An 18,664-nucleotide genomic window follows, 5' to 3' on the forward strand; every position below is an offset into this window, starting at 1 on the left:
CACAGTTTATTCTTTTTATTATTTTATTATTTTTTGTATGTATTTAATAATACATAGTTTATTATTTTTATTATTTTATTATTGTTTGTATTTATTCAATAATACACAGTTTATTCTTTTTATTATTTTATTATTTTTTGTAAAGCCTTATTTAGTTGTTATTCCACTGAATGACTTTATTTAGAGTGTGGGGGTTAGGGACTCTACTCGTGGGGAAAGCAGTGTATCATTATCGTCTCTAAATAATCCGTTATGCTGCTGCGGTGGTTGGACGCGTGTTTAGACCTTTGGACTCTTTTCAGGGAGAGCGAGTCGAGCTGCTCCTCTCTTTCAGGTTCACTCAAGTTCATCTGCTGCTCTGTTTAAAAACAGGAGGCCATTACAGGACCGACGCAGCACGAAGGCGCACAGACCGGCTGGCACTGTCGGAGGAGCCTCAGCAATGTTCTGCAAGTCGCTCGTGAGAAGTCTGCAGCTCGTCGGGAAGCGAGAACATCAGGTCGGGCTGAAATGCGGACCCTCCGTTTTAGCGAGCGTGCGCGAGCGGCGCCGGTCGTCTTCCTCCACAGTCGTGAATGGGGATAAGATTAAGACTATGGAGGACCTGGGCGGACCCAGCTTCCTCACCTCCTTATACTGGCTTTTTGGGAAAGGGTACTTCCAGATAACTCACCAAATGCAGGTAAAGGACTTCATATTTCACCTGGACGTGATTTTACAGTGTCCGTTCTTCACTACGTCGAACTACTATGTCGAACACCAGTACAACCAGACTAATGCAGAACACCAGTACAACCAGACTAATGCAGAACACCAGTACAACCAGACTAATGTCGAACACCAGTACTACCAGACTAATGCCGAACACCAGTACAACCAGACTAATGTCGAACACCAGTACTACCAGACTAATGCCGAACACCAGTACAACCAGACTAATGTCGAACACCAGTACTACCAGACTAATGCCGAACACCAGTACAACCAGACTGATGTTGAACACCAGTACTACCAGACTAATGCCGAACACCAGTACAACCAGACTAATGTCGAACACCAGTACAACCAGACTAATGTTGAACACCAGTACTACCAGACTAATGCCGAACACCAGTACAACCAGACTAATGTTGAACACCAGTACTACCAGACTAATGTTGAACACCAGTACTACCAGACTAATGTCGAACACCAGTACTACCAGACTAATGTTGAACACCAGTACTACCAGACTAATGCCGAACACCAGTACTACCAGACTAATGCCGAACACCAGTACTACCAGACTGATGTCGAACACCAGTACTACCAGACTGATGCCGAACACCAGTACTACCAGACTAATGCCAAACACCAGTACAACCAGACTAATGCCGAACACCAGTACAACCAGACTAATGTCGAACACCAGTACTACCAGACTAATGCCGAACACCAGTACAACCAGACTAATGCCAAACACCAGTACAACCAGACTAATGCCGAACACCAGTACAACCAGACTAATGTCGAACACCAGTACTACCAGACTAATGCCGAACACCAGTACAACCAGACTAATGTCGAACACCAGTACTACCAGACTAATGTTGAACACCAGTACAACCAGACTAATGCCGAACACCAGTACTACCAGACTAATGCCAAACACCAGTACAACCAGACTAATGCCGAACACCAGTACAACCAGACTAATGTCGAACACCAGTACTACCAGACTAATGCCGAACACCAGTACAACCAGACTAATGTCGAACACCAGTACTACCAGACTAATGCCGAACACCAGTACAACCAGACTGATGTTGAACACCAGTACTACCAGACTAATGCCGAACACCAGTACAACCAGACTAATGTCGAACACCAGTACAACCAGACTAATGTTGAACACCAGTACTACCAGACTAATGCCGAACACCAGTACAACCAGACTAATGTTGAACACCAGTACTACCAGACTAATGTTGAACACCAGTACTACCAGACTAATGTCGAACACCAGTACTACCAGACTAATGTTGAACACCAGTACTACCAGACTAATGCCGAACACCAGTACTACCAGACTAATGCCGAACACCAGTACTACCAGACTGATGTCGAACACCAGTACTACCAGACTGATGCCGAACACCAGTACTACCAGACTAATGTCGAACACCAGTACTACCAGACTGATGTCGAACACCAGTACTACCAGACTGATGTCGAACACCAGTACTACCAGACTAATGCCGAACACCAGTACTACCAGACTAATGCCGAACACCAGTACAACCAGACTAATGCCGAACACCAGTACAACCAGACTAATGCCGAACACCAGTACTACCAGACTAATGCCGAACACCAGTACAACCAGACTGATGTCGAACACCAGTACTACCAGACTAATGCCGAACACCAGTACTACCAGACTAATGCCGAACACCAGTACAACCAGACTAATGTTGAACACCAGTACTACCAGACTAATGCCGAACACCAGTACAACCAGACTAATGTCGAACACCAGTACTACCAGACTGATGCCGAACACCAGTACTACCAGACTGATGTCGAACACCAGTACAACCAGACTGATGCCGAACACCAGTACTACCAGACTGATGTCGAACACCAGTACAACCAGACTGATGTCGAACACCAGTACTACCAGACTGATGTCGAACACCAGTACAACCAGACTAATGTTGAACACCAGTACTACCAGACTGATGCCGAACACCAGTACAACCAGACTGATGCCGAACACCAGTACTACCAGACTGATGTCGAACACCAGTACAACCAGACTGATGTCGAACACCAGTACTACCAGACTGATGTCGAACACCAGTACAACCAGACTAATGTTGAACACCAGTACTACCAGACTGATGCCGAACACCAGTACTACCAGACTGATGTCGAACACCAGTACTACCAGACTGATGTCGAACACCAGTACTACCAGACTAATGCCGAACACCAGTACTACCAGACTAATGCCGAACACCAGTACAACCAGACTAATGCCGAACACCAGTACTACCAGACTAATGCCGAACACCAGTACTACCAGACTAATGTCGAACACCAGTACTACCAGACTAATGTCGAACACCAGTACAACCAGACTAATGCCGAACACCAGTACAACCAGACTAATGCCGAACACCAGTACAACCAGACTGATGTCGAACACCAGTACTACCAGACTAATGCCGAACACCAGTACTACCAGACTAATGCCGAACACCAGTACTACCAGACTAATGCCGAACACCAGTACAACCAGACTAATGTCGAACACCAGTACTACCAGACTGATGTCGAACACCAGTACAACCAGACTAATGCCGAACACCAGTACTACCAGACTAATGCCGAACACCAGTACTACCAGACTAATGTTGAACACCAGTACTACCAGTACTTATAACAGTGTTCTTTTACCATTACATAAAGACTGCCATCTGAGACCACAGCATTCATGAAGGACATTATTACCATTTGAATATATTGATTAATTTAATTCATGTATTAATCCAAGGTTCATTATTACCATACAATCTAAAAATGTTTATTGCAAATGAAAAGGAGTCTTATGCAAAATTTTGGGCACTTCAGGCTTGATTTTCTGTGACATGAACAAACCGTACTCTACAGCACGCTATTCCTATTCGTTTTCTGAATTTTTCACACATATTTAATGTGCCTTTACTTTTGCACATGATGCAGTATCAGCAGTATTAACGGGAACACAATGTGCAGCAGTAGGGGATTTGAGGAAACCTGAACATTACACCTAATGGAGCTTTTTCTTAGGCATTAATATGGAATAGAGTAGGCATTAATATATAAGTCTGTTTCTGTGGGAAGTTTTGCTCATTCTTCCAGAAGAGCATGTGTGAGGTCAGGGAATTTCTCTGTCTGATGGGGTTGAGATTAGACCAAATTCCCCCAACAATGCCCTTATGGACCTTGTTTTGTGCACTGGGGCACAGTCATACTGGAACAGAAAGGGCTACCCCAAACTGTTTCCACAAATACAGTTACATGCAGTTGTCCAAAATGTCTCCCTGTCTTCCCTTTACTAAAACTAAAGGGCCTATAGGTCAACCCCTGAAAAACAATCCCATAGCATTATCCCTCCTCCACCAAACTTTACTGTTGGCACAGACTGCCAGATAGAAATGCATGATTTGTCACGCCACAGAACATTACCACTGCTCCAAAGTCTCCAGCCGGGACTGTGGCATTGTGCTTGGTCATGTAAGGCTTGCATGCAGCTGCTTAGCCATGGAAATCAAGATATTGTACCGGGATATATATGTTGATACTGCAGTCACTTTCAGTTCAGTGGAACCACACTTGCTACATTCTAAATCATTCCTGAATAATAACTGATATTTTGTAGTCTGTCACATACTGCACACAATATGTCCAAATGTTTGTGGACATCTGCTTACCCACTCTTTCTCTCTAAATAAGTGTGTAAATAAGGAATATGTCCACATTTGCTGCAGTAACAGCCCCCACTCTTCTGGGAAACACTAAATAGTGGAACTTCGCTGTGAGGATCCACAAGTATGTCAGTGAGAAGGACAGGTACAGATGTTGGATGAATACTACTGCAACTCCAAAGGGGGATTCATTGCAGCTCCATCACTCCAGAGAGTTCAGCTCCACTGCTCCACAGCCCAGTGCTGGGGGCTTTATATCGCTCTCTCAGTTTTCTTCCGTTTGCTGCTTTGCTTATATATATATTTATCATATCATTTTTATAACTTTTTGTTCTGTAAAGATTGAGCACAGCAAAATCTATGGGCCACTGTGGAAGTCCAAGTATGGTCCACTGGTAATTGTGAACGTGGCCAGCGCAGAGCTGATAGAGCAGGTCCTGAGGCAGGAAGGCCGGCACCCCATTCGCACTGACATGCCCCACTGGAGGACCTACCGAGAACTCCGCAAGCAAGCCTACGGCCCTCTCACAGAGTGAGTATTCTCCAGCCCTTTCCATACTGACTGGAACACAAGGTGTACTTTATTTTGTTTGTTTGTTTTTACACGTGTTTATATGGTAGTGTGAACACATATCTTAAACACTGTAGCATAACAGGCATAACAGTGTATTATAGATATGTTTAGTTCCAATAAAAGATTTAATTGATACATTTTATATGTTAAAATGATACTACACTGATGTTATGATGTGCAGAAAGCATTTTTGTTTTTGTAGATTTTTTAAAATTAACCTACACTTAAGAAATTATATATTAAAAAAAACGTATTGGGCCATTTGAGTGTGAAAGTGACTGCAGTAACATATCAAAGTGTAAAACTGTATCGCTGTGTCGTTTTTTGATACACATTGAAATCATACACCTAGTTGTGCACAGATAATCACAGAGACACCAAGGTCTAGTCCCTACCTGACTGAAACCAAGAAGGGGTATGTGTCAACATCACCCCTTGTGACCCTGTGTTTTATGAGGGTGTTTCACAATCCTTTGAAAACTGTTTCATTCAGCTCTGAGACCATCTCACAACACCTGCACTTTAAAAGATAGAGTTGTTAATCTCTCATGACTGTGTATGGCATATTCGTACCCTATGATTTAATGTTGAAACCAAACGACAATCTAAAACATGTCCAAAGCAGTTAGATATATCATTTTTCCTGGATCCAGCAAAAAGTAACCAATAGAAAGTCGATATAATGAGATTTCAGTGATCTTCTGGTTTGGAGTAGCACTCAGAATGTCTACCAGAATATGAGTTCATATCTTTTTCCATAACTCAGTTGTTATAGATAGGATTCAGTGTAGATAATATAAGCATTATGTAGCTAATATCTGTTTTTTGTTGGTGTGTAGAATAGGAGCCGAATGGCAGCGAATCAGAAGCATCCTAAACCCGCGTATGTTGAAGCCCAAACATGTGTCCTCCTACACTAACGCCATCAATGAGGTGGTGAGTGACTTCATAGAGAAGGTGGCTTGGCTTAGGACTACAAAAGGCAATGGCGTAATTGTGCATGACCTAGCTGGAGAACTCTACAAGTTTGCTTTTGAAGGTAAAACAATCAGTTTTAAAACACATTTGGGATTTTGTTTTGCTAAATGTTTGGTTTTAGAAAACAAGTGTTCTCTTTAATTTGTGAATATTTAAAAAGCTTTATAACACTTTACTACATATGCATTAACAAGAACACAGAGGTGCACAGTGTGGGCAGTATGGACAGGCTGATGTATCTCTATCAGGATGTCATGATATTGCTTTTTCAGTGTTTTTATTTAAAAATATATAAACTATATAGACAAAAGTACTTAAATGTAGGTTAATAATAAAGAGTTTATCCTGCTTTTGTTGGAGTAACTGTCTCTACTGTCCAAAGAAGGCTGTCTTCTGTGATGATTTGATTGCAACAAGAGCATTAGTGAGGTCAGGATGTTGGATGATCACCACCCCAACTCATCCCAAAAGTATTAGATAGAGGACCAACCATTATTCCTGCTCCACTGTTCAATGCTTTATACCCCTCTAACCCCATAAAACAAAGACTCATGTGGCCCCACTTGATCCAGTTGATCTTCAGGGACATCTGTCTGTTTAATTATATGGCGTGTTCAACCATATCACAGTGTCTGGATAACTAAAGCCAGCTAAATTAGCTTATTAGTAACAGGGCCCACTCTTTTCTGGCAGCTTCTTTGAGTAGGCAAGTCTTTCAGCACTGATTATGCCTTTTGATTGTGAACTATTTTACTTCCCACCAGTTTGGGAATGAAACAAACCCAGTGAACTATCGTTGATTCAGTGTTGAAAAAGGGGTTGTTTCATTCCCCATTCATTGTCTGAGCTCGAAGAATCAGCTCTTTGTGGAATTGGGGCTTCAATGCCCAACCCTTATAAGTGACGATAACAGTTAACAGCAGTATTTGCTCAGTGCATCACACTGTTTGAAACAACCTCGTAACGCCCAGTTCTACTGATAGGTTTATTGCCAGGTCACATCGTTTGAAATTCAGAATGTTCAAGATGTGCTCAGAAAACACTTATCCACAGGTCTAACCTCTGCACACTTTCCTCTGCTTTTACATCTGTAATAAAATTAGAGATGTATTTATTGATAAGAACAGATAATGAAGACCACACACACACACACTTCAAACTATCTCAGCAACATCTAGAGGCCTTGGAATTGCATCAAAATGTCCTTGACTCTTCTCGGGTGACGTTGATCATTGTTCATGTGTTGATTAGATATAATGTCTGCTGATCGTTTGCATGCACATGTCAGACTTTAGACACAACAGGAAAGGGAAGGTTAAGCGATTTCTATGCTAAAGGCTTATACTTATTCAGTATTTCCTGTCAATTCCATTGCATTTTGGATATAAAATTGGATCATTAAGTGGCTGAGAAAGAAAACTGTGTAACCACAAAGATAAAGAGAATAATAGTACACTGTTCAAGGTCTAGTCAAGGTCTGGGCTGTGTGGACTATTAGACTATTACTTAGACAGAGTAACTGAGGAAGGCTATGCCATCTGGGCCAAAGTGTCAGAAGGGCTACTGTGGGACAGGTCAGAGAAATTCTGAATGATTGTATGAGGCTGTGTAACCACAGACAAGTCATAGCACCCTCGTTAACCCCTGTCTAATTACCTAACAGTATTTTAGACACGTAGTCATATTTGTACATAAATGGGAACTATTAAAATATGTATCTTTGAGAAACAGTGTAATATAGAATGAAATGTATGAAAGGAAATCTAGACAGATTGTTTAGCTTGTGTCACTCAGTGTTCTGCTGTTATTCTCTTGATTGGCAGGAATATGCTCAGTGCTGTTTGAGACACGGATGGGCTGTTTGAAAGAGGTGGTTCCAGAAGAAACACAGAAGTTCATCTTTTCTGTTGGGGAGATGTTCCGTCTTTCACCCATCATTGTCCTCTTCCCCAAGTCTTCTTGGCCCTATATGCCATTTTGGAAGCAGTTTGTGGCTTCATGGGACCACCTATTCAAAGTTGGTGAGTACAGTCTATTCAGTACCCACACAGATGTGAAATTAACACATCAGAGGTTTTCAGTGGTTTAGTTTCTGATGCTCAGAATTTGGCCCCCTGAAAAGCCATGTTTTATTTACACTGGTTTCCTGCTGGGTCATTCCTGTCTGGACTGTGTGGGGCACTGATAATATCCACTATGCTGTCCACTTCAGCAAATTAATTAATTAGTCTGATACTAAAAAAAATGACACATCATGTACCAATATTGTGCACACCAAGTTATGACCTATTGTCATGGCAAGATCATAAAACCTTAAACTAGTATAACCATTCTCTGCAGTTGTCAGATGACATTTTACAAAAGAGACGTGTCCCATGTTTTAAATGTTGTACTGTTCAGCGGATGATCTAGTTCAGAAAAAGATGTCAGAGATTCAGGAGAAGTTGAATAAGGGACTGCCAATAGAGGGAGAATACCTCACTCACCTGCTGGTCAGCGAACAGCTGTCCCCCACAGAAGTGCTGGGAAGCATCACTGAGCTGCTGCTGGCTGGAGTCGACACTGTGAGTTTTGAACATTAAACTGGAAATTAAATGAAGACCGCCAGGATCAGATGTCTTTTACTGATGTTGTTTCTACTCCCCAGACTTCCAACACGATCTCCTGGGCTCTGTACCACTTGGCCCGAGAGCCAGAAATCCAGCAGAGGCTATACGAGGAAGTGATTAGTGTTTGCCCAGGTGACAAAGTGACTTCTAGCGAAGATATCAGCAAGATGCCTTGGCTAAAGGCTGTTGTTAGAGAGACCCTTCGGTGAGAAACTGGTTCTTTTTTGTGATATCAATTGAAACAGATTATGTTATTTTGTTAATATTATGTTATTATGTTAATTGAAACTTATGTTAGTTAAATTAATAATACCGAGTTATTGTTATTATTATGCGTTTTGCATCTAACTTTGTAATTCATTATATATTAAAGTCAGTATATATTTAATTAGTATAGAAAACCAACAACACATTGCTTTTAGCACCGCTATCACTATGTAGGCATGCACAGTAGTCTCATTGTAAGGCATGCAATGTAATGTAGAACAAATTTAATTAAATGTTACCTGTTCTTATTTTCCATGACATATATACCAGAGTCAGATTATATATGTCTGTCTAGTATCTTTTATTTTACTACACTTTTGGATACACAGAATACATAATATCACGACATGTTGAATGATTGACTTCTGGTGGAATCTGGTGAAAATGATTCTTTTTAAAGTCTTTTTTAATATCACAATATATATTGCTAATAAAAAAAACTATTGTAGTGTCATTTTTCCAATGTCATGCAGCTCTAGTCTTGACCTTTAAAGACAGTGAAAAAAAAAAATGATGGATGGATATTAACAATATGCTGTCAGGGTTATGCATATTGGGAGAAGCAGTCATACTTATGCAATCAGAGAAGGTACCCAGTTCTGTATGCATGTGTGGAAGTGTTTCTTTTGGATGACTTGTTTTCTGTTCCCTTTAGCCTGTACCCTGTGGTACCTGGGAATGCTCGCGTTGTTGCTGACAGTGAAATAGTGGTGGGAGGTCACCTCTTCCCTAAAAATGTAAGATTCATTCATCCCTTACCATATTTATAAATAATTAATGGTGCTCTCCCTTGCAAATTGTGTGGCATGGTTCTATCCATAAAGTTAGAGTGGTGCTTCTCTGTGCACGACTGTCTTTTTAACATCATCGTAATTTTAGCTTTTTAAACATGTCGCTTAATCAGCTGAGTGGGCGGAGGTCCTAAGGAACAGATTTTAAATGATAATGAATTTGATTTCATCGTCTTAGTTGGAAATGGTGAAATCGAATGAATGTGGTTTATGAGTCACTAATGCTGCGTGCAAATCAGGGAAAAGAGTACAATTGCCTAATTGTCATGCAAACGGTAAAACAAGTTGGTAATGTATGAATAAATGTATGAGCAAATGTGCTATTTGCTCTTAATGTCACAGTAAATCTGGCAGTGAAGTGTATGGGTTTGGCCCAGTGTGTATTACATACCTAAAACATTATTCTAGAGAATTACATTCACACAATAAAAAACATTACCAGCTATCATGTATTTCTAGTATAGAAACTGCACTAAGCTGAAATATAGGTATAATTATCTATCCATGCCTCTTGTTTTTATCCCACATGCATCCGAGTGTTGAAATGTGCTGAAACAGTAATCACAGTAACGTAGTACTGAATGATTATCTGACTTTTACAGCTCCTCACTCACTGTGGATTCTCTCATTCACAGACTCTGTTCCACTTGTGCCACTATGCAGTGTCCTATGATGAGAAGATATTTCCTGAGCCTCATGTTTTCTCACCTCAGCGCTGGCTGCGGGGAGAGAAGCAGTTAAGCCAGCATCCTTTCGGCTCAGTTCCTTTTGGCTTTGGCATCCGTGCTTGTCTGGGCCGCAGACTAGCTGAACTGGAGATGTACCTCCTCTTGTCTCGGGTAATGATCACAAACAAGCCCTTAGACACCTCATACCCTGCCCGGTTTCTGTATTAGGAGTTTATCCTGATAACGCTTAGGTAGTATTAGGGTCACTTAAGCAAGCTGGGCAGTACTAATGTTGAACGAGCCTGGCAGATGGCCATGCCATGCTAAAGGTGTGGGAGCGATGTCGGACTAGCTGTCAGCCAGGCCATGCTAGCAATGCCTCAGCGATGTCGGACGAGGCCCATAACAGACTCAAGTGTTCTAAACTTTATTATGATACAGTGCACTGTACTCATACTTATTAGATACTGTCCATGTGCCCCTGTGCTCAGAACTACTTGGCCCAGCAGTGGAAATGCAGCCTTAGAGGGATGTAGAGAGTGTCCTGATCCACTAGTGAACAGGATCATCTTTGTACTAGGATGTTTTCATAAAACCCAGATCAGGTGTAAAAGGGTTCTTGCTGTTTTTGCTTTCTTGCTTAATCTCTTACTACACTGCTTTCTTTTCTTTTGGAGTCACTGTAGTAGTTCACAATCAGCTCTGAGAAACACAGGTGTTGGGGTGAGTAGAGATAAGAGTCTACAAGGGTTAACTACATGGGTTTGAACTTTGGTTTTTGAAACTGACCAATCGTGAGACACCTTTTATGGCTTCATGTCCATAGATACATTATCACAAGAGCCCTATATTGTAACTTTCTCAAGGTTATCTCTGTTGTAGTCTCAGATATTCTTGTCTTGTGTTATGTAGGTGTCAGTCATTAGTCACAGCGTTTGCACAGAAAATGCAAAATGTGTTGTTTTTGGAAGCAACTGCAAATAGTTTTAAGGGCAATTATTACACGAGTCAAAGAACACAGAATAATTTATCCGCTCAATCAGTCATACAACTCAACTGTGTATTTGTGGAGGAGGACCATCTGTTAGCTTTTACCAAGCTATAAAGTGTCTTTTTATGACCCAAAGCAGTGATGTTAGTGGGTCAGTATTACAGGTTTGTGTCAAGTACTAATTTTTTGTCATGGCAGTCAAAATCCAGGTAAATCAGTTCCCCTAAAGAATGGAAAGCTTGTGCAATAGGGACTGCATGCATGTGCCTGCTGGGAGATACAAGGCAGTTACATGCCCTTCAATAACCCAGAGTGAATTCACTGTGGTCTGTTGGTTTTGCAGTAGAGTGGGAACACTACCTTACTGCAGACCTTCACCTCTGGTCTCAGTAAACATGTCTGGTTTTACTGATCACAACTTTGTCTGTTGGCAGGTAACTGAGTGCAGAATATGCTCATGGTAGTTCCCAATAACAAACACTTACAGCTTATTTCATTGTCTCAGTTACGTTCCACGGGGCTTTACATAGTGTATCTTCTAGATTTGTCTTTTTCTTGGACACTAATGGCTGATTTAATGAACACTGATTAAGCAGTAAAATAGATATATTGCTGTGCCAATGGCATTTCACAATTAAAACTCCTGTAGTTTATGCTTAGGCTTAATCTGGGCCTGGGAACTTTTACTAAAGGCTCTGGATCTTTAGATTATACAACTCATCAGTATTCAGATCAGTGTGTATAATTACATATTCACATATTCCAAATGTTTATGGACATCCCTTCTAATGAATGCATTCAGGTACTTTATGTTGCACCCATTGCTGACACAGATGTGGAAATGCACACAGAACTCTTCTAGTCTCTGTAGATAAGTACTGCCAATAAAATAGGACTCTCTGGAGTAGATAAACATGAATCTAGTGACACCATGTCTAATGCCAGGAGTGGGCTTAAGGGGTACAAAGCTTTCCAGCATTGAGTTGTGCAGTAGTGGAACTGTGTTCTTTGCAATGATGGTGCTCCAGCCAATACCTTTGAGATAAGTTGGGGAGTTGGAGAAGAGATGTGGTGATCATCCAACATCCTGACCTCACTGCAATGTTCCAAATATAGAGTATCCAGCCTTCCCTGGATACTCTGGAGCTCTTTTTTAATACCCTTGATTTAGCGGGTGAATAAGTGGGTGACCCAATACTTTCATACATTACTCTATATCATCGCTGTCAAATGAAAAACATCTCCAACTGATCTTTAAAATGGTATTTTTAGGAGAGGGATAAACTTTGAATAAAGGTCAATGTAAAAAAAAGAGTTTATTCCAAGGAATTTAGAGCATTTCTATTGGTCGATTCCTCCATAATTATTTACACAGTGAACCAAGCAGCAACAGGGTTCAAACCATGGAAAAAACTAAAAATGGACAAAATGGAATACATTTTTCATTGGACAGCAGTGATATATATATATATCTACCACCCATAGATAATGAGGCCAATTTTTACACACACACATATTCTGAAAATGTTCCCAAACTTTCACCTAAGTAGTTTCTCCACAAAGTACTTTTTCCACTCCTGACATTTCTCTTCTTCTTTTTTCAGTTAATTAAACACTATGAAGTGCGGCCAGATCCTACAGGAAAGAGCGTGAAGCCAATCACAAGAACTCTCCTGGTGCCGGCCACTTCAATCGACCTACAGTTTATTGACAGACAGTTGGAGTGAAAGCAGTCCGTTGAAGGACAAGCTGCTGCTTGACGATTCCACATTAGTATCCGCTGAAGTATCCACTTCTGCATAACCATTTTCTGAAGAAATCCTGGACTACTCTTCCTCTAGAAACTTACTTAAAGACCACAATACACTAATGCCCTTACCTTGTGCCGCTAATAATGCCTGAGGTTTAAATACCGAAGTGATTTGTTTAGTCATATACCTGAAAGGATTCAGTGTAATGCTGTTGTGCAACAAAACTTGCATCTTAATTTTTGGCATTTTTACTTTTTGACATAATCTGACAGTTCTTTGCATTGTATCAAATTTCCTTTATTAATGAACCAATAGAAATTCTCCAAAATGCCTTGAACCTTTTTACAATGACTTCCATTTAAATTCACAAAGGTTTTTACTTTTCTAGAAAAGTTGCCATTTGGAGATACAAGGGTTTTGAATGACAGTGACTTATTGTAAGTTTAGTATTCTGTAAATAACATGAGAATGACATAATGATTAGCTCAATGAGTGGTTTAGCGAGAGTACTAGAAGTAGATCTTTTAAGCAAGTGAGTACACCTGCTGTCTTTTGATATGTCTACCTTCCAGCCAAGTGCTTTTTAATGCAATGTTAAGTAGTTAATGTAAATAATGGTTAGCTTCATATGTGGGTCAGATGAGTTCTCTTTCATTTCCATGCATCATGCATGACTCACTAGCACTAACACGACTACTAGAAATTGATGTAACCATTGCTTCAAGCTGCTGTGGACAATTTGTGTCTTTTTACATATATCTGTGACCTTCCTGTGCCTTTTAGTGAAATATTTAAATGCTGCATTTTACATTTCCCACACACTTCCACACATTTTGGAAACAGAAATAAACCAAGTAGACTCATTCATCTACGTTTGCCCAACCCCTTGATATCAGCGTGCTACAAAAACAGAGGGACAGCAAGACTGTATGATGTGAACTTGCAAGTAGTTGCACCTAAACACAATATGGTTTAAAGGTTTCAGTGTTTCATTGTTGTGAAACAAGCTTGGAATCTCATGGTATCATGGCCTTTCATGAGTCCCATCAATAGTATGCGTTCACAGACAGAGAATTGAAGTTGATGAGTAGTGTTGAGTGTGTTGAGTACTGTTGTGTAGCTGGTTGAGTATTATTTTGACTTTTGACTTATGGTGATATATAAAGGTCAAAAGGTCAGTGTAAGCAAAAATGCCTGTCTTGGACTGGGCGGTTTAGATTTCACCGTAATAGTGAGGCTTCTCCCTCTTTAGCCAGTTCTGGGACCTCCTTGAGTCTGTTTTTGTCCCAGAGGAGGCTTCCCAAGACGGAGAATATTGGGGACGTAGGGAATGGGGAGCCTACAGCACCGCCACATGCCCTGCAGGAGGCCTGTAAGCCAGCTAGGGGAGTCCACAGCTTCCGCTTCGGCCTCTGTGGTCCCAGGTTGTCTACTCCCATCCACCATAGAAGGATATATAGATAGATAATCCTCCAACCATTCATCCATCCATTCTTTCTTTCTATTCTTCCATTTTTGTTTAATTTAATATGTAATTTGCATACCTATTCCAGCCTTTGACCCATATATCTATCTATCTTTCTCTGGTAGATGGAAGAATGGATGTGGAATAGATACACAAATGGCATATATATGGATAATCCTCCACCCATTCCTCCTTCCTTTGATCTATCGATCAATATGTAATTTGTACATCCACCTTATAGCTAGATAGATAATCCTCCTTCCATCTATTCCTCATTATCTACATATTTATCTATGTATATATATTGCCCCATCTACATATTGATATGGAATTTGTGCATCCACCACAGAAATAAGATGGATGACCCTCCTTCTGTGCATCCCTTTCCTTTCTCAATCCTTTGATCTATCTATATTTATTACATTTATTTCTTTATTTTTAAATGTGGTTTGCCTATCTGCTACCCCATCCATCCTTCTATCTATTGTCCTATCTAGGTTTCTATATGTAATTTGCATATCTATTCTCAATCCATCCTGACATTCACCATAGAAAGATAGATAATCCTCCATCCTTTCATCCTTGGGGTCCTGTGACCTGGTGGACGGTGAACCACTGGAGGCGGACGCAGCGCAGTAATTTGTTGGCCACATGGAACCAACTCCATGTTATTTGTTAACACTGCTAGGTCACTTGTGGCACACACCTTTTCCCAAGGGATGCACCACACCATCTAATTATTTTCCTACAGATCTGAATATTTGAATATTCATATATTCTATCTAACTCCCTATCCATCCATTTATCCACCATAGATAGTTAGATATAAATAATCCATGCATGCATTCCTCCATTTCTGTCTATCTACATATTTTCCTGTTCATAATTTGTATGTAATTTCTTTAATTCTCTATTTATCTAAGATCGAAATCTAAATCAAATTATGTATATTTTATGTATACTATATCTATCCCATCTATCTATCTATTTTGTATTTTTAGATGTAAATTGCATATCTAGTCTTCCCTCCAACCTTCCATCTACCATAGAAAGACAGAAAGATGGATAGATCAGACAGCCGTTCATCCATCCCTAAGTTAAACTAAACCTAAGAGGTAACATAACATCCAGCTATCCATTTAAACCTGAGCTTTCCTGCAACCTAAAGGCAAAAACATGCAGCCATTGCGGTCAAGAATGTTTATGAATCTGAGGTGTTCCTGATCTGAAGGCTCTGAGGCGTGACTCAGTTTAATAGAGTGTTTTATAATAGAACATTATTGCATCATAATCTGGCAGTTCTACTAAAAAAAAGTGTTTGTGTGTGTGTGTGTGTGTGTGTGTGTGTGTGTGTGTGTGTGGACCATGCAGGTTAATTTGATCCCAAATTGGACAAATGAGTTATTACCCAGTTACTTTTTTTTTTCTTTATTTCAATTATTAACCTGCATGGTCCATTTATCAGTTCTAGATGAGATTTAGATTGACTGGAACTTTAGGAGTTGTCTGATTTGTTTTAATTAAATAATATCTACATTTATATGTATGTAATTCAAAAAAGTTTACCATACCCCTCAGCGCTCTACATCACACATACATCACACAAGCACCCCTACACATATATTCTATCCATCCTCTTATCCACTTCTTCCTAGTCAGGGTCTAAAGCCTACGCAGAATCATTGGGTGCAAGGCAGGAATCAATTGACTCACACATACAGGCTATTTCACTTTAGCCAATACCGTGTGTGTTTCTGGGAGGACACTGTAGTAGGTGATGGAAACACACACGGACGTGAGAAAAACACACAAAACTCCTCACAGATAGACTGGAGCGAGGATCGAACCCATAACTCCAGACCCCTGGACTCTTTTATTTATTATTTTAAATACAGTATATTCATATTTTATTGTATTTTTTAAACTAAAGATGAAACCTTTGATCTATGCACTTCATTTCACTGGGATGATACAGACTTTTTATTTAATGAAACTTTCATTTTATTGTTCGGTATCAGGAATAAATCCAGCTATTAGTATTGAATTGAGAAATTGTTCTGTAATATGAAATGTTGGACAGACCCAGTTTTTAACATAACATTTTAACCTCAAAACAGCCACAGCATCGGTATGAAGTAAAAGAACCCCTAAAAAGAACTCCTCAATGCCCAAGTTCTATTTCATTATTTCAGTTTTTTTTTTTGGTATATCTTGGCTTGACCGCCGGTGCGAGGAATGTCAGGATCTTCAGTGACCACAGACAGAAGTGCAGAACTGGATGAACAGTGCCATCTAGCGCATGCACAACATATACATTAGCTACACTAATAGATCTATACACTAGATGGAGTATTTTATCTATTTTCCAAAAGAGCTCCACTTACACCTCACACAGTGTCTATTATTGTAGCTGTATGTTCTTTACACTCACAATTTTACTTAAGGGAAGGAAAAAGTGTTTTTACTTGTCCATGCTGAGTGCAAAATGTTCATGTCCAGATTTACTACCCACAACAGGATAAACGAAAAATATTCAGATACTTCATATAGAATTTACAGTGGCATGCAAAGGTTTGGTCGCCCCAAGACACTTGAGCTCTCAGAAAACTTTTACCAAGGTCTGTGGCTTGATCACAGGTGATGCAAATTTGAAAGCTTTATGAAAACAGCCATGGGCTCTTCTAAGCAGCTGCCTATCACTCTGAGATCATTGAGGCTATGAGAAAACAGAAAGCTTTTTCAGGTATAGTTTCAATCAGAATTATTCAAGCCCCAGTGCAAATTAGGCTCATTAGCAAACCTTACAAACATCCAGCGGTTTGCAATAAACCAATCAAACAAGACCAATTTAAATATCTCAACACATTTAACAGAACAAGTGCTTTCTCCAACGTCAACACAAAATGCCACTTTTAATGACGAATGATGTCTCAGAATTATTCAATCCCTTCATGACTAGAGATGCCAGATCTAAAATTAGGGTCAGATATCTGTCCTGATATTAACAAAACTAGCTGGATCAGGTATCGGATAATTAGGCTGATCCATGGAACGAATCCTTTCACTTTAATTTGTTGGTGTGAGACTGCATTAAATGTTTACATGTTTGCAGTGTTTGATTACTGCGTGGATGTTTAGCCAAGTTGCTTATTTATTCTGAGGTTCGGCTGCTAGAGTTTATTTTTATGTTTGGCAAAGGGAAGCTACTTATTTTCAGTTTTGGCTGATACCTTTTATTTATTTATTTAGTTTGACTCCTTTTTTATTTAGAATTTGAATGCTGTGTCAAGGTCCTGCACAATTGTTTATTATTTTAGTGACAAATAAATAGCAATTTAGTACATTTATATTTATGTGGTAATTTGTTATATTTAGTTTTACAAAGTTGGTAAAGTAATGTGTAAGTCAATCCTGATGCCTCAAGTCTCTTCCACATGGTGAGGTATTAATTCAGCAATGGTATCAGATTTGTATCGGGTATCGACCGATATGCAAAGTTTATGTATCGGTATCAGAACTGAAAAAGATGGATTGGTGCATCCCTATTATGACTAGCGTATTTAGTACTTAGTAGAACTGTTGTTATGACCCTGCTGCACACACGATGCATAAAGAAACCAGCTTCTGGTGGCATTCCTGAGGAACCTTAGCCCATTCCTCATGGATAGTGGCCTCCAGATCACTAATATTCTTGGGTTTGCGTGCTGCATCTTCTTCTGATCAGGAAGACTTCTGTTGTTTCATCGCTCCACACAAACAATTTGCCAAAAACCTTGTGTATTACCTGTTGCCTGTTTCCTAGTAGGCTCAGCAAAAAGGAGGCAGAGCAGACGGAGTTCACTCATGAGTGTGCCGAGGGCCAACACGGCTGGCTCATGAGAGGGGTGATGTCTCTAACCTAGGTCACAGAAAACAGAGTGAGAGAGGCTGGGAAATGTGCGCATTGTAGGAAACATCTTACCGGTAATATTACATGTTAAGGCCTTGTGATATGATTCTTATAGGACTCTTATAGGACAGCAACACCCCTGCAGAGTGGAATGGTTCAGCTCAGGTGATGCAGGGGTGGGGCTAAGCCTATAAGAGGTAGGGTAAAAGTTTAGTAGGGGGCTAGCTCGA

General features: G+C 40.2%; 1 protein-coding gene across 1 annotated transcript; it reads left to right on the plus strand.

The window, feature by feature from the left end:
- Nucleotides 1-323: 323 nt before the first annotated feature.
- Nucleotides 324-13,947, plus strand: cyp27a3 (cytochrome P450 family 27 subfamily A member 3). The gene is made up of 9 exons (XM_072686132.1): nt 324-682; nt 4,793-4,983; nt 5,865-6,064; nt 7,827-8,024; nt 8,404-8,567; nt 8,651-8,817; nt 9,535-9,616; nt 10,306-10,509; nt 12,934-13,947. The coding sequence occupies exons 1-9, from the start codon at nt 443-445 to the stop codon at nt 13,054-13,056; spliced, it is 1,569 nt and encodes a 522-aa protein (XP_072542233.1). The 5' UTR covers nt 324-442; the 3' UTR covers nt 13,057-13,947.
- Nucleotides 13,948-18,664: the final 4,717 nt, after the last annotated feature.

This window comes from Salminus brasiliensis, chromosome 8 (genome assembly GCF_030463535.1).
Source record: "Salminus brasiliensis chromosome 8, fSalBra1.hap2, whole genome shotgun sequence".
In the NCBI taxonomy this organism is placed as follows: domain Eukaryota; kingdom Metazoa; phylum Chordata; class Actinopteri; order Characiformes; family Bryconidae; genus Salminus; species Salminus brasiliensis.